Source organism: Manis javanica, chromosome 11 (genome assembly GCF_040802235.1).
Source record: "Manis javanica isolate MJ-LG chromosome 11, MJ_LKY, whole genome shotgun sequence".
NCBI classification, from domain to species: Eukaryota; Metazoa; Chordata; class Mammalia; order Pholidota; family Manidae; genus Manis; species Manis javanica.
In genome coordinates this window covers 112,207,788-112,227,490 of record NC_133166.1, presented here as the reverse complement: position 1 = coordinate 112,227,490, position 19,703 = coordinate 112,207,788, and the positions used below count along the sequence as shown (strand labels likewise).

General features: G+C 64.5%; 1 protein-coding gene across 3 annotated transcripts in view; it reads left to right on the top strand.

Moving 5' to 3' along the window:
- Positions 1-19,703, top strand: part of LSP1 (lymphocyte specific protein 1) — a 34,994-nt gene that overhangs the window by 11,917 nt on the left and 3,374 nt on the right. Inside the window, exons 1-11 of one of the 3 annotated variants that reach the window (XM_017654159.3) lie at positions 6,515-6,699; positions 7,349-7,456; positions 13,320-13,463; positions 14,678-14,821; positions 16,474-16,669; positions 17,026-17,118; positions 17,375-17,418; positions 17,584-17,665; positions 18,273-18,407; positions 18,741-18,818; positions 18,970-19,072. In XM_017654159.3, coding sequence (XP_017509648.2) covers positions 7,422-7,456; positions 13,320-13,463; positions 14,678-14,821; positions 16,474-16,669; positions 17,026-17,118; positions 17,375-17,418; positions 17,584-17,665; positions 18,273-18,407; positions 18,741-18,818; positions 18,970-19,059 — 1,041 coding nt within the window. In that variant the 5' untranslated portion in view covers positions 6,515-6,699; positions 7,349-7,421 and the 3' untranslated portion in view covers positions 19,060-19,072. Of the gene's footprint in view, positions 1-6,514; positions 6,700-7,348; positions 7,457-12,206; positions 12,299-13,319; positions 13,464-14,677; positions 14,822-16,473; positions 16,670-17,025; positions 17,119-17,374; positions 17,419-17,583; positions 17,666-18,272; positions 18,408-18,740; positions 18,819-18,969; positions 19,073-19,703 lie in introns of those variants that run through there. The other 2 variants (XM_073217358.1, XM_037011484.2) reach the window with 2 other exon arrangements.

Genomic DNA, 19,703 nt, shown 5'->3' with positions numbered 1-19,703 from the left:
CACATCAGCATTTCCGATAGATAGCCGTGTGATTCTATTTTAAGTTTTTAGTGACAGGGAATCCCCATCGTCCTAGGTAGCCCTCTCCCCTGCGGGAATATTTTCCCGTCTTTGGAACCCCAATATGCTTCGGCACATTTCCTTCCTGTCTATCCAGGACTGGGGCTCCAGGGCTAAGAGTAGGAGGCAAGGGGGAGACGGGCAGGTTGAGATAGAAGTGACACAAGCTTACTTCCTGCGGGTGACCTGGCCCTGCCGCCTGCCCCCTCCCCACGCCTTCTCCTTTCTCCACCAGAACCCTCAGGTCTCTGCACCTCTGGCTGGAGGCTGGGGATGGGGACAGGGCACACCCACCTCTGTGGCACACCCCACATTCTCTGGCTCCTCCTGGGTCATAGGGGGGCAGCGAGAGCTGTGATCTCCCCTCCAGGATGTGCCACAGGACCCCACCTGATGTGTGTACTTCAGAGGGATCTGAACCAGACTTCCTGGCCCCCACAGGGTCTCTGCCAGTGGGGACAGAGGGCAGCAGGGGCAGATTGGACTGTACTCTCCAGGCCAGTCTTGCATGGCAGCCGCGGTTGGCAGACCTGGTGTGTGGTTGTGGCTGTGCGACCTGGGGTACCAGTCTGAGCCTAGGTCTCCCCATACAGGACATGGGTACAGTGGTGTCTGCCTCTGAGGGTGGCCATAAGTGTGGGTGAGCCTAGCATGCTACTGAACGTGAGACTGCTTGGCAAAGAGCTGGCCACAGCGACTCCCCATGGAAGCGAGTCCGGCCCCACTTGTCCAGCCATTTGCCTGAGTGCCCCCAAATGAGTACCAGTGACTAAGCCCAGCCAGAGAAACTGTGGGCCGGGCTGCTCCTCCAGGGCCTTGGCTAGAGAACGGGGGGCACCGGGGGCCCTCCAGCCAGGGCAGCAGGCCACTGGCCACGTGGCTCTCTAATAGGATGGGAGAGGCTGTGTTTGTCTCTGTGTCTTGGGGTCTTGCTGCTTTGACCCCCCATTGTTGTCTGGAAGGAACCTGGGGAGGGCAGCAGTCTCCCCATTTGGGGAACAGAGAGGGTTCTGGGGTGCTCTGGCCTCCCCCTTGCGGTGATAGCAGGAGCAGATGGCCCCAGAATAAACAAAGGGAAAATGGAGAACCAGGAGGGGGTGGGGGCAAGGGAGACAGAGACAGGGAGCAGGAGAGACCACAGGGAAGAGGAGAGGGGCTGCGTGTGGGGCCGGGGAGAAGGGGACCCGAGGAGGGGGAGGCAGGGCCCAGGGCCTAGGGGCCGTGGGGGCAGGTGGGGGCTGGACCCACAAGGTAGATAAAGGAGAGGAAAAGAGTGTAGCCAAGCAGCCAGGCCAGGGCAGTGGGGGTGGAGAGGGCAGTGTGGGGGGCTAGGCACCCATCAGTGGGTGGGGACAGCACAGGGCAGCGGCCAAGGTGGTCGAGGGGCAGGCCAGGCGGGACGGGGGCGGTAGGCTGCCCGCCACAGGCCACTCCTGCTAAGCCCCCAAGGCTGCTGGGCTGGGAGGGTTTCTCTCTGACATTTTTACTAGTCTCGGAAGGAGAGAGAGGGGAGGTGGAGGAGACCGAGGCGGGTGGGCAAAGGGGACTGAGGGGGCAAATGGGAAGCAGCTGCTAGGCATCCTGAAGGAGAGACCCACAAGGTCAGAGGCCACAGAGATGGGGCAGAGGGCACAGGGTAACCCAGGACTCCCTGGGCCAGAGAGGCCAGGAGAGACAGACAGAAGGTCACAGACAAGCAGACAGAGGCGAGACAGGGAGAGGCTGTCAGAGCCAGAGAGAGATCAGACAACCAGACGGAGGGGAGATGGCTTGGAACGAAAGGGACAGGGACAGAGACAGAAAGCGGCGTGAGCAGGGGGAGGGAAGGGAAGGGAAGGGAGCAACCAGGAGGGTAGAGGGTCCCAGTGGCAGGAGGAGGGCAGCAGAGGGCAGGTGGGGCAGGAGCCTTTGAAGCCGCAGCATCCCCAGAGCCGGGGTCAGGCCAGGTCGCTGGCCAGCGGGCATCCACAAGGAACATGAGCAGCTCGGTGCTCCTGAGAAAGAATTCTAGCCAACAGGGCCTGGAGAGCCTCCTGAGGTAGGTCCCGCGGCCCAGGCTGGGGAAGAGGCAAGGCAGGGTGCCCACGCCAGGGCCACCACAGAGGGTCAGCACTGCCGGGCCTGGCCGTGTGGCGGGGCTGGGTGTGCAGATCCCCGGGCCTTGCCCTGGAGCCCGGCCCCAGCCCGGTGGCTCTGCAGCCCTCTGTGGGCAGGGTGAGGGGTGTGCCTGCAGGTATGTGTGGGCGCGTCTGCTCCTCACCCATGTGCACCACGGGGCCTCAGGCTGCAGGCTCTTGCTGCTCTGAGACCCTTTCCCTGGCCCCCGGGTGGCTCCCTGGCCCAGACTTCCCAGGGTGAAGAGCGCACCTTCAGCGGGTGGCCAGGGCCTTCCTTGCCTGTAGCCCTGCTGGCCCTTGGGGCCCATCCATCACCCCACTTTGCAGATGATGAAGCTGGCCTTTGTAGTCACACTCACTGCGCCACCTACCTTTAGCGCGCCAGCCTTGTGCAGGAAGCATGGCCCAGGAATCAGATCTCCCCACGAAGGAATCCTGACTCCTGCACCCTCGGGCCCAGGGCCAGTGCCCTGTCCGCTCTGGGCATCAGTTCCCTCCTCTGCAACGTACTGGTGTGGCAGAACCTGACTAACACAGGTGTGGAGAAGCAGCAGGGCAAACGGCCAAAGGCAGGCCCAGAGCCACTGCTCTGCACCTCTGCCACTCACCCCTCCCTCTGAGCTGCCTGCAATGCTCTTCCTTCTCCCCAACCCTTCCAAGCATCTAAGGCCTAGCTGAAATGCTGCCTCCTCCACGCAGCCTGCCTGGGCCTCTCCTCTTTCAGGCCCAAAGGCCTGCTCCCTGCCTCTTTGGATGGGCAGAATGCAAGCTCCTGCAGGTGGGACAGGCATCTCTTTGCATCCTCAGGCCCACCCAAGCCTTAACCCCATGTGGGAGGAGGGATGAGCAGGTGGACAGGCAGGCTGAGCAGCAAGTGGCAGAACTGAGAGCAGACCTGAGCCCCTCTAGCTCTGGCTTGCTGGGTCCCTGCAGATGTGGAGTGATGGCTCTCTCCTGGCCCCATCCTGGTATAGCCCAAGGGCCACCAGGACCAGTGACGGGCTTTGGGGGGCCCTGTTGGGCACGATCCCTCACAGTCCCACTCTGCCCATTCCTGGGGCCGCCTTCCTTGAGTCACCTCCTGGGCTCCACTCACGTCTTGTCCTGTCTGGGCCTGGCAGGTCTGGCCCTGCTGGCCAGGGAGCCCTCGCATGGGGCCCTGTGTTCAGGAAGGGCCTCTCCGCCCTGCCTGCTTGGGACGTGCCCTCCTAAGAGTCACTGCTGTCCACCTCCAGGGACTCTGGGGCCTGAGGAGGTCCCAGAGTCAGTCTCCAGGGCTCACCAGCACCACTTAAAAAATGGGAAACAGGCCCAAGAGGAGAGCCGTACAGCCCGTGGGGGAATGACAGGAGGGGCCCCAGTGCCTGGCTGGGCACATGCCCCTCACCCCAGAAAGGCCCAGGCCACAAACGTCTGTCCAGCTGTGGCTCTGGCTCTCTCCCAAACCCAGTGCCAGGCTGCTGCCCTGGGCAAGCCGGGGCACACTGGAGGCACCAGTGGACTCGGGGGTGCAGCTGCAGCCCAGCCGAGGGTTGGGGGCTGGCTGGGTGTGAGCCCCTGAGGACCTGGGTGGGGGTGGGGGGCCTGTGGGAAGCAGGCCAGTGGGTGGGGGCAGAGCAAGTGTCCCTTTGAACTCCTGCTGTGGGCAGCAGGAGAGAGTCCCCCCAAAGAGCAACGTGCCAGCCAGGCCTCTGGGAGCAAATCCCAGACCACATGCAGCAATGCTCAGCGATGTGTGCTCGCCTGCTGCCCTCCAGGCCCCTGACCCAGTGCCGGGCTGGGTGCCCACATGTGACGTGAGGGGCCTGGGGGCTGGGGACGTTCCTGCCACCCCTCTGTAGTTAGCATCCACCCCTTTTGGCCACATCTCATTGATGTTGCTTCCCAAAGCCCAGGCAGACAGGTCCTTGTCCCTGTGGGAAGATAGGAGACCAGGCCCAGAGAGCCTAGTGATCAGCCCATGCCCTCAACCTCTGCTTTGCTCCAGTCCTTCGCTGAAGACTGCCCAGAGGCAGGGCAGCAGGGGGGCCTCAGCAGCTGGAGGTGGCCTCCTGGGACAAGTTCTGGGGGGCCTGCTGGATGTCAGCAGTGGCAGGGGTGTAAACTGAAACCATTTGAAGATTAAAAACTGCCCCATGGGCCAGGGGGAGAGGCAGCCCTGTGCCCTCTCATGCTCCCCGTCTGGATCTGGCTTGCTCCTGGGGCCCCGGGGACCCTGTGCCTTCCCACCTGTATGCCCGGCAGCAGGCTTCAGCTGCCGGGCCGGACTGCAGGACTGGCCTGAAGGGGCTGGGGGAAGCCAGGCCTCCAAAGGGCATGGCTGCCTCGGGCCCTTCCGAGGCCCCAGGTCTGGGGGAGTGGGGTGGCCCCACCCTGGAGAAGCAGCGCCAGGAGCCCAATGGGTGGTGTCCCTGCAGGAGCAGGTGGTCTGTTGGCCAGAGTGGGTGTGGCCCCGAGAACCCCAGCGAGCCTAGCTCTGTATCCAGAGCCCTGGACAGGGTGTCAGGATCAGAGCCCAGAGCTCTGGTGTTCAGGCTGGGCTGGAACCCAGCCCATGAATCAGAGTGGGGCAGAGCCGCAAGCAAGCAGCAGCCCTAAGCACTGGGCACCTGGGGGCTTCACCGCCATACCCCACACCCTTGAGGAGGCACCCAGTGGGTCCTGAGCCCCCAAAGATGGCTAGAGGGGCATGGCCCCCAGGAACACCTCATGGGGCCCAGAGCAGCTCAGCAGAGGTTGGTGGCCTGGGGCTGACCCACATAGGTGTCCAGGGGCAGGTGGGCACTGGCAATAGGAGGGGACTCAAGGGAGAGAAGCCCTCAGTGGCCCCTGCAGGGCAGGGAGAGGACGTGGGCCTGGCCCTGGGTGAGCCTGGAGTGAGGGTGGGCCTTGGCGCACAGCCAGCAGGAGGGCTGGAGGAGGGGCGGGGCCAGGATGCTGCGTGCCTGTGGCTGCCATGGCTTCTCCACACTGCGTCCTACCCACGGGTGGGGGGGAGGGAGGAGAAGGAGGGAGGTGAGAGCAAGGGGGGTAGGTGGGGGCAGCGGGGGAACGTGGGACGAGACCAGGAGGGGGTGGGACAGGACAGAGGTCATCAGTGGGGAGAGGCCGAGGGAAGCCACAGAAAAGGGGTGGATAAGCAGGACGGGGGCTCGAGGGGTCCCCCATGTGGTCCCCCCGCAGCAGTGGATGGGGAGATCCTGCCTGTGCCATTGCCTGGGGCTGTGGGAGCCCCAAGCGAGCCCGGGCACCTGTAAGCCCCGGGTTCCCTCCTCCGTAGCGGCGCTGGCTGTAGGGTCACTTTGCCCCTTTACATGGAGCTGCTCTGGCTGAGCCCCCAGCTCTTGGTCACGACCCTGGGGGCAGAGAGCCAGGGCAGATCCCACCTGACCTCAGCCGGTGGGACACGCTCAGGGCTAGCCTGGCACCTTTTGCGTGGATAAGGAAGCTGAGGCTCTGGGAGTTTCAGGGTCCCACCCGCCCCCCTGGGGGCTGGGCAGCAGGGGTCTGCAGCATTCGAGGATACACCCTCGAGGGTGGCACGATGGAGCCTGACTCAAGGCCAGTCCAGGGGCAAAGCCCCAGCTCTTCCTGCCCTGCCATGCCCCCTGCGCCCTCAGGGGAACGGTCAGTCCTGAGGAACTGGGGATTGAGGAATGCTTCTGGGCAGGGACTCAGCATCCAGGCAGGGCCTCCAGGGCCCTGGGGGCAGAGGTGGCACGGAGGCATCAGGCAGAGTCTGCTGCACACACTTGGGAGCCCAGGGCTTTCCAGAAAGGTGGAGCTGGGGGCCGAGGGTCAGGTGGTGAGATGCCAAGTGGACAGACAAGTTTTGAACGATGGACAGACCCCAGGACTCAGCTGAGGACAACAGGCATTTCAGTGATGCCCGGGCCTTCGGGGTGTGAGGTAGATCTGGCACAGCCGGCAGGTGGAAGGGGACAGGCGGCAGAGGCTCCTGCCAGTGCCAGCCACCAGTCGTGTGCCTTGGAACATGCCAAGCCTGGCCCTGTAAGCACTCTAGAGCTGTTCCAGGCCGTCCCAGCCTGGCTCGGGAGCAACCGGCGCCCCTAGAGGGCTGTCCAGTGCCAAGAGGAGATGGGATGGGGCTGTGGCCCCTTAGGCCACTGTGTGGTCAGACCCTTGCCGGGTCCCCGGGGAGGTCGGGCTGAGGGATGCTCTGTGCCAGTGTAGAAGTGGTCGGGAGGGCTTGCTGAGGCCAGGGGGCGGGGCACCCTGGAAGGTCTCCTGGGCGGCACTTGGCCCAGGCCCCTGCTGCACTGTGATCAGTGACTCGGAGGGGAGGGGAAGGAGCCGCGTGCACAGCGCACAGGGCAGATGGAGGAACAGCGAGCACGGGGCCAGCCCTGGCCACAGCCATGCCAGGATCCAACAGGCAGGACAGACCAGAGTGGTGAGACTGTGACCTCCGACCTCAAGTCTGGACAGGCAGGCCAGGCAGAGATGGAGAAGAGCCACAGCGCCAGGGCCAGGAGGCTGACCACGGAGCACATCACAGGAGGTAGGGCACCCCACCAGAGGGAGGTGACGGGCTGTTGGCTGGCCATGGAGCTCCGTTATGGACCCTCCTCTGGGGCAGAGGTGGACAGTCCCTGACCTTTGAGGACCGAGGGAAAGCTCACATAGAGGGGCTTCGGGGCCCAAGTCTTGTGGGACCCAAGGTCAGGGCTCTGTGTAACCAAGTTGTCAAGGGAGATCTGTACTTGGGCCCCTGCAAGGAAGGTTCTGGGGTCTCAGACTCCCTCAGGACTGAGCTGTCCATTACATGGGCCCTGAGGCAGTCCCCATGTCTCGGGTCTGGTGTGAACCCCAGGGGCAAGCAGCGTGCAGGGGGCAGCAGTGGTCCAGGGAGGGAGCCTCCCCGCCTGCAGGGATGAGGTCCGCTCCTCTTGCATGGTGCAGGGGGGTGGGGGGTCTCACTCCAGTGCCAGGGTGCCTGGGCAGCTGCTCCAACTGGGTGGAGGGTAGGGACCCCAGGGACAGACCCCGCCCACAGCACACTCCTCAAGGGAGCGACCGTCTGGAATATGCTGGCACTACGGGTCACCCTGGTGTGAGGGGCAGGTTTCCACATCTGGACCCCAGGGTAGGAAGAGAAGGGAGGGTGGGCTCTCAGCCCTCCCAGGCCAACTGCTGTGCCCTGACCCCAGCATTTCCCGGAGGCCTGTGCATCGATTTGCTGCCCAAGAGCCCCTGCCCTCTGCAACCCCATGTCCACCTAGGATGGATTTCCTGCCAGCTACTGCCTCCCAAATGAGGTTTGAAATAGAGGTCCTCCCTCCCCTTGGGCCCCCCCACAGGGTTGGTGTGGTTTTCTTGGCGCCTCTGAGATCATAAGGTGGGGGAGAGGAATGGTGGGGACAGAGGGTCCCAGGCAGGACGAGGAGCTGAGCACAGGCCTGGCTGACTAGGGGGCTGTGCAGTGGGTGGCAGCCATGGCGGTGCCCTTGCAGGGCAGCCGGGACTGGGCTAGGGTGGGAGGCTGGGGATGGTGGCAGCATGGACATCCCCTTGCCCTCCGTTCCCAGTGAGAGACCTCAGGCCCCCTCTTCAGCTGTAAAGTGGGGCGATGCCTCCCATGAGCGAGCTGAGAACGAGGTGGCACTTCAAGGCCAGCGGTGGGGCTGACATGGGCTGAGTGGGGTCTGGGGCAGGTGGTGGGGGCCTCTGGAGGAGGTGCTCCCGAGGGACTCCGGTGGGGTGAAGGAGGAGGAGGCGGGATCCTTGGTGACCAGAGATGGAGGCGGAGGCTGCCCTGCCTGGTCGCTCCAGGGACTGGTAGGAAAGGCAGACGCAAGGGGGGCTCCTGGGCTTTCCAGGGGTCTCTGCAAACAAGAGGCCCCCCAGGACCCTGCAGGAACCACACTGCTAGGGAGACGACAGCCAGGGCCATGGAGGGCAGATGCCAGGAGAAGGCAGTCCTCGCTGGTGGCTCTGGGCCTGTGTCACTGTTGAGGTCAGATCCCCATAAGCAGGCTGCTCTGGCTTTTCCCCTCCGGTGGGGCTTAGAGAGGTAGAGCCACCCGTCTGCCGCGGGGTCCCCCCGACCAGGTCTGGGAAAGAGCTGGCACCTGGGTGGGGGCGGGACCCTTCCCAGGGCCCCCCTAGGATGCCTGGCCTCAGGGAGGGGGCTCTGGGAGGCTGCCTTGCACCTGCCCGGAGCCTGGCCCCTTGGGGCCTTCCTCCATCCCCACACCTTGGGGCAGCCTGCGCACCCAGTCTGCACCCTTTGGAGTGCCAGCCCCTCTGTGGTTGCAGGCAGGCCGATGCTCCCTCTTCCAGGGAGACCTGCCCACCAGGGCCAAGAGGGACACAGTGTGGAGTGTGGGCTGGGCCTACCCCTGCTGGGGCTTCAGCCTCCTTTGGGTGGGCACAGAGCTATCAGCAGCACCCCAGTCCCAGGGAAGCAAGCTTGGCAACCCTGGGAGGGTCCTGGGTCTCACCCTGATGAGCTGGGCCTGGGGTCTCACCCTGGAAGCGAGCAGAGAGAACACAGTACAGCCACAGTACAGCCGGCCTCCCTCCCCCCTGGCCTGCATTGACCCTGCCCGGGTGCCCTGGGGCCCCCTCCGTCTGGGGCGACACCCAGCCTGACACTCCGCAGTCCCACTCAGCCTGCCTTCCCACCTGTCCCCTGGGGATGGCGGCAGGGTCCCCACCTCATTCCTCTCCAGGGTCCTCCATGCGTCACTCCCTGCTCACAGCCTCAGTTTAGGCATCTGCAGTGGCTCTTCCCAAGACTGAGCTCTGCTCCCAGGCCCAGCCGGTCAGTGCCGCCCTTGCTGGGCCCATGAGATGGGGAGAGGCGGGGAGAGCAGGCTTTGCTCCCTGGTCCTCACACGTGGTGGCCTTTAGCTCTAAGCCCCGTGCCCCCTTCTGCCTGGCCACAGGCCCTGGAGGGAGAGAGGGAGCTGGGAAAGCCTCGGGGAGGGACCTCAGGCCTGGAGCCTGGTGCTCCGGACACCCCTGCCCTCCCAGGCCAGCCCCAGGCCACTCCCTGCTCCCCCTGCTCCCTCTGCGTGTCCCCCTCCTCCACAACCTCCCAGAATGTCAACCCGGTGGGCCCTCTTCCCCTAGCGGCCACTCCCCGGCCTTGACCACGCTGAGCACCTGGCCGTGGCTCCCCCTCTCCCCCTCTCCCCAGCCTGCAAAGCCCTGCTCATCTTTCAGTCCCAGGTTCAGGGTCACCTCCTCGGTTTCCCTGGGCAGTGGGGTCCGGGCTTGCCAAGTGGGATGTCTACTTGGCCCCTGGGCCATGGAGGAAAGGGGTCCCTCCCCCATGCCCTGCAGGGCACATACACCCAGAAAGGGGCAACTGGGGGAAGGATGGGGTGGGGACAGGTTCCCAAGGCAGCTGGGAATGGCGGCAGGGTGGAGAACCCCCGCCCTGGACCCCAGGGGTGGGAGAGCCTGTGCATAGCACACAGGGCAGATGTAGGAACAGCGAGCACGGGGCCAGCCCTGGCCACAGCAATGCAGGATCCAACAGGCAGGACAGACCAGAGTGGTGAGACTGTGACCTCCAACCCCAAGTCTGGCCAGGCAGGCTAGACAGAGATGGAGAAGAGCCACAGCGCCAGGGCCAGGAGGCTGACCACGGAGCACATCACCCACCCACCACCCCCCTGCTGGCTCTGCTGCCTCCGTGCTCCGGGCTCTCCCCTCCCTGCTGCACCCCCAGCTGCCTGCCTGCAAGGATGGGTGGCAGTTGGAGCCCTGGCAGCACTGTGCCTGCAGACCCCTCCCCAGACTGCCTGCATAAGGGTCCCCCATTAGGCATGGGTGCTGCTTCACTGCAGGCCCCAGGGAGGCTGGGCATGGGAGGGGACTGGAGACCTTGGTGGACTGCAGCGTGCACCCTGGATCCAGGTTAGGGGGCCAGACCAGCTCCCCAGGTCTCCTGGCCAACTCCCACCTCCAGGCACTTGTGGCCAATGGGTCCCCTGTGGGCCTAAAGGAAAAGCTTCCCCATGGCGGGCCTGCCCAGAGTAGCCGTCTTCCCTTTGGCCAGTGCTCCCAACCAAGCCCCCAAGCTCTCCCCGTAACTCTAAGCCTACCTGTAGGTGCCCAGGGACAGGTGAGCACCGGCAAGCTGCCTGCAGGGACACAGTTGAAACAGGACTGAGGCCACATGGGCAGCGGGGGAAGGAGGGCCTGCTGGGGGGCCGCCAGACCAGAACTGGCACCATCGGACACTCGGTGGGGACTGGGTGCTGCAGAGGAGGGGGCCAGAGTCTTGACTCGGGGGCAGTAGGCAGTGGACACACCCAACAGGGGCATCCCCTGAATTCGGGGACCCCCACTCAGAAAAGGGAGCCAAGAGTCTGCCCTGACCTGTGGGGTCTGCCCATGCACCAGTGGGGCAAGGCCTTGCAGTGGCGCCTAATGCTGGGGGAAAGGGGTGGTGCAGAGCCCCTCAGGCTGAACTCTGGCCACGCAGGCAGCCAGAACAGATGCAGGAAATAACCTAATCGCATATGCGCGGGAACAGCAAATCCCTTTCAGCTGCAGGTGGGCTGAGCCAGCGGCCATGGGTGGGGGCCAGCGTCCTGACAGCTCTGCTGAGCGTGCTAAGGGGTCTGGGTTGCTGGCTCTGGGGCCTTTCCTGGGTCAGAAACCCCCACCCCACCCCAGGAGAGCCGCCCCCTCTCAGTTCCCAGAACGGAGCCCAGCTGTGCAAGTGTGGGGTGAGGTCACAGGATGAGCCGCATTAGTCATATCCTGGCGCAGGCTGCAGGGAGGAGGAAGGGGCTGTGCGGCTCCTGTCCTTCAGCAGCGGGGGCTCCAAGTGCAGGGCTTTGAAGAGACACCAGGAAACCCCTACCCTGTTCCCCAACTCTGTTCAAGAGGCTTGGGGGCCACACGCATATGGCAGGGAGCAGGGGGGTGACCCCCAGAGGGCCGGCTCCTCAGGATGACGTTCTCAGAAAGCAGACCTTGGCCTCGGTTGTAGGGCAATGGCAGGAAATGGGTCAGGGTGCTGGGGCACCCCCGGGTCCTGTGGGGCTGGCCCTGCCATTCTACTCACCGTATTCCCATATCTGCCTCTGCACACGGGAGTGGGCATCAACGTGTGCACACTGTGTGGGGCTTTGGGCTTATGTGCACAGTGGGTGTGTGTGCCTACATGGGCCTGCGTGTGGGGCTCATGGAGAAAGTATGTGAACGTCTGCATCTGTGTGCATGTATGGGTTTGTGCATGAGGCCGGGTACAGGAGCCGGGTACGGCCTGGACATATGGCTGTGTGGGTAGACTCGGAGTCGGCACACATCTATTTGGAGTGAGTGACCAGCATGGTCTCTGCCCTCGGTTCTGTTGGCGGAGGGCCCTGGGCCTGGGAGCAGCAGGGACAGCCCTGTCAGAGAAGCTGCATGAGAGCCAGAGGAGGGGCTGGGGCTTAGTCCTGGCCCGCAAGGGCCCCACACAGTCCACCAGGGCACGCACGGCCCACCAGGGCTTGTGCACACGGCCCCATACACATGTAGCCACAGACACACATGGATCAAAACACCTCACACGCCCGACACAAACACGTCCATGGGCCTGGGCAGCGTGGATGTGAGGGGAGCAAAACAGCCAGGCTCACCCACCCAGGAATCCCTTGTAGGGAAGAAGCCCCCCAGGAGAAAGCTGTGGGCTGTGGGCGCCTCCTCTCCACTCTCAGCCTGGGGCCCAGTCTGCTCCCACTCTGCTCCCAGCCTCCATCTGATGGGGCTGCTGGTCCCCAAACTGAGGTCCCCGGCCACAGGCTCCACCTCCCTGACAGAACGTGGTCCCCGGACCCCAGCCCAGGGCCTGGATAGGCATCTGCCCATGGCATGATGGGAGCCAGCTGTGGGATATTAGGTTGCTCTCTGGGGCCGTGGGTGTAGGCAGACCAGGGTGCAGAGGTCTGAACAGGCCGTGTGGTTTGCATGCCAGAGGCCCCTGTGGCCACGGGGTCTGTGGGCTTTGAGCTGGGGCTGTGGAGGGGCCTGGCTTTTGTCTGAGAAGCTCCGAGGAGGCCGAGGAGAAGTCAGATCATGCCCTGGCAAGGCTGCCAACACGCAGACGGCCCAGCCGGGCCCAAACTGGAGGCCCCAAAGGAGCGGGCCACAGGGTCAGGCAGTGGACACCACAGCTCAGGGCTGAGACCCCAGGCTGGGGCAGTAAGCCCTGTAGGAGCAGAGATCCGGGGCTCCCCTTGGGCTCCAGGGGAGCTGGGGAGGCAGAGCCATGCTGGCGGCCCAGGGCATGTGGTGCCTGTTGGAGGGCACCAATGGTCTGAGACCTGCTGGGCCTCACCAGGGCCAGGGTGGCCAGGCTCTGTACCCCTGGCCCTTGGCCACCTTGTACAGTTGTGAGCGAGGGACCCTGAGAAGCCATGGGCATCGGTGTGTGCTGAGGGAGGAGACTCCCCGGTGTCCGGCTCTGCTCTGGGCCTCAGTTCCTGTCTTTGAAAGAGCCCAGAGGCCCCACAGAGGGCTCTGAGTAGGGTAGTGGTGGTGCTGGGCGAGCTGACCCTGTAGGGCTCCTCAGCTGTGGCATCAAACCCACGCTGGGGGTGGCCCTTTCTCTGGGCCCCGGGCCCTCTAGCAGGGCCACCTTCTCCACCATGCTGTGCTCCTGGGGAGCAGGAAGGGGCACCCACTGGGGTGGTCAGGGTGAACGGCGGCTGCCTTGCTGGGTCTGCCCCTGGCCTGGCCGGGTCATGCCCAACTGGCTGAGGCTGGGGTCACCTGAGGCAGGTGGGCCTCGCAGTGCCGGCTGGTCATAGCCACCTGGAACAACCTTTTCCCATGCCCTCCGGGGCTGGGAAGTCCTGGCTCTAGGACCAGGGAGCCAGGCTGGTGGGAGGGGATGGAAGGGAGGGTCTTACCGTGCCCTCTGGATCCTCCAGGCCTGCTGGACATGGGATCCCCTCCTTCACCAGGGGGCACATGGATGTCCAGATGCCTACAGAGCCCTGAGACATCCCCCTGGGCCCAAGGGCACCTTCACGACCTCTGCTTCAAATATGAGGAAACGGAGGCCCAGAGGGGGCAGGGCCTATCCGGGTCTCCTGCACTGGGCCCCAGCAAGGCCACCTGGGCGGGAGAAGCAGGGTGCAGGCCACGGTGGGACTCTCTGCTCACCCCCAGGCTCGCCACGCAGCGGAGTGTGGAAGACGAGGAGGAGGCCACCCAGGGGCAGCACCGGCAGGAGAGAGACCAGCAGCTTCGGGCCCGGGACGAGGATGAGGACGTGGAGGGAGGCCACTCCCCGGAGGAGCCGGAGCAGAAGCTGTGAGCCGCTCCTGGGCGGAGGGGAGGGCTGGTGGTCTGGCCCTGGGCTGGGGGTCCCAGAGCAGGTGAAACCAAGGAGAGGTCCGGTGGAAGGTGGGGCCAGAGTGGGGTGTCCTCAGGGTGAGGGTCGCCGCGGCCCTGGGCTGACGGAGTCTGCCGGACGCCTGGCAGGGGGCTCGTGCGGCCGCACCCTCTTGTCCCCCAGCTGGCCCCTCGGGGCTCTGACTCAGGCTCTGGCTGCCCTGCGTGGCCCCGGCCCCTGCTTGGACCACTCTGACCCCAGCTGTGCGGCCCCGGCCCTGAGCCCCCCGCCCGAGCTCCCTGCTGCTGGTGACTCACAGAGGACGCGTCCAACTTGGCGGCCTGCAGGCCTGCTCGCTTCCTCCCTGGGCCCAGGAGGCCACTCCGGCCAGGCTGACTGCTCTTCCCATGCTGCTCCCTTCCTCCCAGGCCTGTTTTGTTCCATTCCCTCCGTGTCGGCGCTCTGGAGGGTGGAGGCGGCAGTCACGGCCCCTCAGACCAGGTCCTCAGCCTCGGTGACCGGGGCCTGGGGGACAGGCCAGGAGCCCAGCAGCGCCAGGATCGCAGGCCTGCAGTGGGGGCAGCTGCAGGGGGTCACACTGCTGCCCAGGAGGGGGCCAGGGGCTCAGCCAGGACAGTGAGGGAGTCTTATCACCACACCCCGGGACCCCAGGTTGATGGTGGAGGCACAGCCCAGCTCTTGGGGGTCCTGGTCTGCTGGGAGAGGCACACCCCAGTTCTGAGCGAGCCCTGGACTGATGTGAGAGGGGCAATCCTGCTCTTGGGGAGCTCTAGACTGATGGGGGGCACAGACCCACCCTTCTGAGTCCTCGACCACGGAGGAGGTACAGTCCAGCTCTTGGGGGCCCTAGACAGATGGGGAGGCCCAGCTCAGGCCTGATAGAGCCCTGGACCCACTGGGGATGTAGCCCTGTTCTTGGGGAGCCCTGGCTTGGTGGGTTGAGACACAACCTAGTGGCAGGCAGTTCCGGACTATCGGGAAGACCCAATTCTGCCCTCAGAGACTCCCCGACGGTGTGGGGACTCAGCCTCCCCGTGGGGTGCTGCCTCTGGCAGATACGACTCCCACACCTGGAGTCCAGGGTCTGAGACGGGGCAGAGGTCTGGATGACAGCGCCGCCCCCCACACTGGACAGTCAGGCCCCTCTGAGCGCCCCGTGCTGCTCTTTCAGCCTCAGCCTCAAGCCCGTGGAAGCCCCTGAAGTGGACGAGGACGAGGGTTTCAGCGACTGGTCCCAGAGGCCAGAGCAGCGGCATCATGGGGCTGGGGAGACCTCGGACAGAGGGGAGCCCCCTCAGGAGCAGCAGGAGGACAGGCAAGTGGGGGCCAGAGCCTGGAGGGGGGGCCGCCAAGCAGGGGGCTTCCCCAAGCTCCCAGCCTGTGCCTGCACCAGGCCCTCCACTCCCCTTCCCAGCCAGCCCCCCAAAGCACCCCCCTGGTTATGAGAGAGAGAAGGAAGGAAGCGATGCAGCCAGGCGGCCAGAGTGGGTGGGGAGGACACCTCCCCAGGGACCCCGGGCTCCACCCCGACTCGCTGCAGCCTGGGCTGCGCGTTGCCACATCTGCACACATCTGCGGCCGCCCTTCCTGCCTCGGGGCTGGCTGATCTCCGTTCCCACGGAGGGGAGCAGGTATTTCCAGGTGTGCGCGCTGTGAGCTGGCCGTGGGGGACAAGTTTTCCAGATGTGCAGACGTGTTTGCTGTTCTGAACCCAAAGTGCCCCTGGGCCCAGAGATGGGGACCTGCTCACCCCAGTTCAGGGGTCTGAGCTGCTCTCAGTCCCCTGCGGGCCATGCTCAAGGTCCCCCACTGTGGTCAGCGTCCAGCTCTGCTCAGGAACTCCAAGCTTAGGGGACAGGGTCCCCTGTGGCCTTGAGTCTCCTCTGTCTGGGCCACCTCCTGGTCCCTTCAGGGCCCCTAAGCAGCCGTGAGCTCTAGCTGAGACTCCCCCTGTCCCTCTCCCTCAACCACCTATTTTCCATCCTAGAAGCAGGTTCCCACCCCCAGGCCAACTGCCTAACTGGGGCCCTAGCCCTGGCTTGGCCCTCGGCCCGCCGCTCTCCCTCCAGGCCTCCATTTCCCCCACCCACTTTCGGGAGTCGGCGGGCACTCCCCGTTTCTGGGAGGAGGCTGGGGTCAGCAGGGGTGGCGTGTCCACTGGCGTTGGGGTCGAACAGCCATGTGCTGCGCCTCTCCCACCAGCCGCAGGCCATGGCCGCTGTCGACAGCAGGGGGCGCTTTGGCCCTTCGCTGGACCCTCCTGCCCGGCGGCCTCCTCCCCACCCCCACGCCTGCCGGGCCCTGTAAGCCTCGGCTGAATGGGGCCTCTGTGAGCCGGCTGTTGGCTCAGACCCAACCCACCTTGGGCAATGGGTCTGGGTCTTGGCTGACATGAACACAGAGGGGCCTGGAATCATGGAAAGTGCAGAATTTCCCATCTCCTCCAGGACCAGTCCCGTTCACACGCAGGGCCCCACTGCGACCAGAAGGCGGCCCCTCTGCTCAGGGGTGTGGTCCTTGCTGGGACCCCTGCCCTGCCCTGTCCTTCAGCTGACTATGCCCTGAACCACCCACAGCCACCAGCCTCAGCCTGTCCTTCAGGCCCTCTGGTGCCCACACGAAGTGGCAGGAGCAGGCTGGCTGAGTGGACACAGACAAGCAGGGTGCTGGGCTGGGGCTTGTCCAGAGAGCCTGCAAACTAGGCCTGAGCTCCCTGCAAGGGTGCCCTCTGTCAAGAGAGGCAGGCCAAGGGATGATGGGGCAGTGGGCACCCTTCACCAGAGGCCCCAGGGACAGGGCCAGCTCTGAGGTCCTTGGGCCCACTCTCCCAGAGAGGCTGGGGTCTCAGGATTCCTTGGCGCTCAGCTGGTGACCACTTTAGTCTTACAGATGGAGAGACTGAGGCTTGGGAGGGCCTGGAGCCAGGCAGTGACCCTCAACCCATTGCCTTCCTCCTCCTCCCCACAGGGCCTCCCTGCTTGCCTGTGGGGGCCAGGATGACAGTGAGCAGGGCCCAGCTGGAGTCTGCCTGGAGGAGCTGCATTTGAGTCCTGGCTCAGAGCCCGAGGAGGGGCAGGGGACAGGAGGGCCGGAGCCCGAGGGCCCAGAGGGGGCTGTGCAGGGCAGCGCAGTGTCGACAGAGGCTGAGGAGGCAGACAAACAGGTGAGGAGGCTTCCCTGGGGTCCAGGCACACTCTGATTCCCGCACTGGGTCCGTCTCTGCCTGCAGGTCTGGGTGCCTTGGGGTCTGGCCCAGAGAAAGTAACCCCCATCACCTCAGACTGGTCCCCACAGCCTCAGAGGGGTGGTGACTCTGCACGATTGTGGGGCTCTGCCCTGTGCTCATCAGTCCCTGCTGAAGAGCATTTCAGAACCAGAGCATGTCGTGGTGGGGAGGCGGGGTGGGGGGAAGGAAGGTCCTAAGGTGCAGGGAGGGGAAGCGTTTGCTCCAACAGGCCCCAGGTGGGGCAGGAGGGACAGAAAGGGAGAGTGTGCCATGACCTCCATGCCCTCTTCCAGCCCCAGGACGGTCAGCAGCCCAGGATGCCCAGCCCTCTGGTCTTAGAGGGCACCGCCGGAGAGGGCTCACCTCCCCTGAGCCCCAGCACCACGGTAGGTCAAGCCCAGAGCCACCTTTCCTCTCCCCCGGAATCAAGGCCTAGTGACAGCCCCCAAGAGGCTACCACGTGTCAGCTCCAGGAATAGAAGCAGGTCCTGCCCTTTCTCTGCTGTTCCCCCAGCCCAGCATGCAGCAAATCCTTGAGAATGAATGCATGGGCAGCTGGACTGGGGACGGGGGCAGCTGGGGGGCCTGAGCGTGGGCCTTGCTCTGGCCTCGCACGCTCACGTCCCTGCCCATTCTCTACAGCTCATCGATAGAACAGAGTCCCTGAACCACTCCCTCAAGAAGAGGTATGTCTGACTGCTTTCCAAGCTGGCACCAGGGTTCTCCAAGAGGGGCTGAGGAGAGAGGGGCACGGGGGGGAGGTCCTGGGGCTGGAGAGAGCTCGGGTGGGGCTGAGAGGAGCCCGAAAGCCAGAGGAGGGCCGTGGGGCGTGACGCTTCTTCTGTCTCCAGCAACAGCGTGAAGAAATCCCAGCCCACCCCGCCCATCTCCAAGATCGATGAGCGGCTGGAGCAGTACACCCAGGCCATTGAGGTACGCTCAGGCCCTCGCCTGGTGCCGGTGCCCACACGCCTGCTCCCCATGCAGCCCGTGCTGCTCCATCCAGCCAACATGCATCCATCCAAACAACGCTGCCCATCAAAACAAACGCTTCCATGTGACCAACACTCCTGGACCCACCACCACCACTACATCCAAACAACAGCCCTACAACCAAGTCCCTCCCTCCAACCTGCACCTCTCCTTCCAACCAACACCGCACCCTCCAACCTACACTCCCGTCCCACCAACACCCCCATCCCACCAGCACTCTGTCCGGCCAACAGTTCTCCCTCCACCCAATGCACGTCCATTCAGCCCATGGTCCTCCAGCCCTATTCCATGAACAGCATGATGCCAGCCTCCTTCTGTCGCATGTCCCACCATGTCACCTTGCTGTCCTAAGGGAGTATTCCACACAGAACAGAGGAACACACATCTTTCTGAGCGCCTTGCCCAAGCCCTACACTGGAAAACACTCCTGGGGAACTAGAAGGGCAGAGGGGCCATGATTCGTGTGCGAGAGGGGTTCACACGGGCCTCTCTGATGCGTCCCGTGCGGGTGCACAGCAAAGCATCCCGGGCCCCATCTCCTCTGCAGACTGCCGGCCGGCCCCCCAGGCTAGTCCGCCAGCCCTCCGTCGAGCTGCCCAGCATGGCCGTGGCAAGCACCAAGAGCCGCTGGGAGACGGGAGAGGTGCAGGCTCAGTCTGCTGCCAAGGGCCCCTCCTGCAAGGTAGGACCCCCTTCAGGGTCACGGCTGGGCTCCTTTGGTAAGGCGGGGGTGAGGTTGTCCAGGCTGCAGGCAGGGCACTGTGGGTGGACGAGCCCTGGCGCATCCTTGGGGCTGGGGGTCCCCAGACTGGGCTCGGCAGAAGCTGTGTGGAGAGGGCCGTTTGGCCTGTGAGGGCGGACGGAGCCACCTTCCCTTCCTTCCTCCACCCTGGGGCTCTCAGACATGGAGGCAGGAGTGCAGGGCCTGCAGGCAGGAGACAAGAGCCTAGAGCTTCAAGCTCCCCCAGGCCAGGGGTCTGTCTACACCTGTGGCCCGTCCTCTCTCTGTCCCCAGGATATCGTAGCTGGGGACATGAGCAAGAAAAGCCTCTGGGAGCAGAAAGGAGGCCCCAAGATTTCATCAACAGTCAAGGTAGAGTCTAAATGTGCTGTTGCGGGGAGGGCAGATCCAGCAGGTGCGGGCAAAGGGGGCTGTCCTCAGTGCATCGGGGAGGGCTTCCTGGAGGCAGCAGCATCTGCCTTCTGCTGCTCTCACCTTTGCTCTTGGTCTCCTTCCCCCACAGAGCACCCCCTCTGGGAAGAGGTACAAGTTTGTGGCCACTGGGCACGGGAAGTACGAGAAGGTGCCCGTGGACGACGGCTCGGCCCCCTAGGCTGCGCCTCTTGGTGAGTCCAGGGCAGAGGCCAGAACATGACACGTCGTGTGTGCAACGTGCCATTCTGGGAACATGGCAGCATGGACAGAGCCTGCTTGTCCATGTTGCCAGTTGCAAGGGCCCAATGCCCAGCCTCAGAGCTGGCCAGACACCAGACTGCCCATCTCCCAGCTCCCTGCAGATCCGTGCCTCACCCCCATCCCATCCTATACCACACTCAGAGAGGGGACAAGTTGTCATTCTCTGAGAGGAGGTCACAACACGCAAATGCGGGCTGGGGGGCAGCAGTGAGCTGAGGGTGTGAAGGGGCCAGAACCCAGGTCGCACCCTGCTGTTCCCCCGGGGCCACTCTGGTCTCCACCACTTTCCCCATCGCTGCTGAAGAGTCAGCAAGGTGACACGTGCTGTGGTCCGACACACTTTTATTGGTGGCCTGGGTCTCAAGATCCATTCACAGCACCCAAGACATCCTAGGGTGGGGCAGCTGGCCCCTTGCCAACTGCTTCTTTGCTCCTGAGCCCTGTTCCCCCAGCTGTGGCTGGACATTTCCGCAGGGACCTCTGTGCCCTTCCCCCAGCGCTGTGGGCTCCCTCAGAGCCCAGCTGCTTGCAGACGGAGCCCCAGAGCTGCATGCAGCCTGG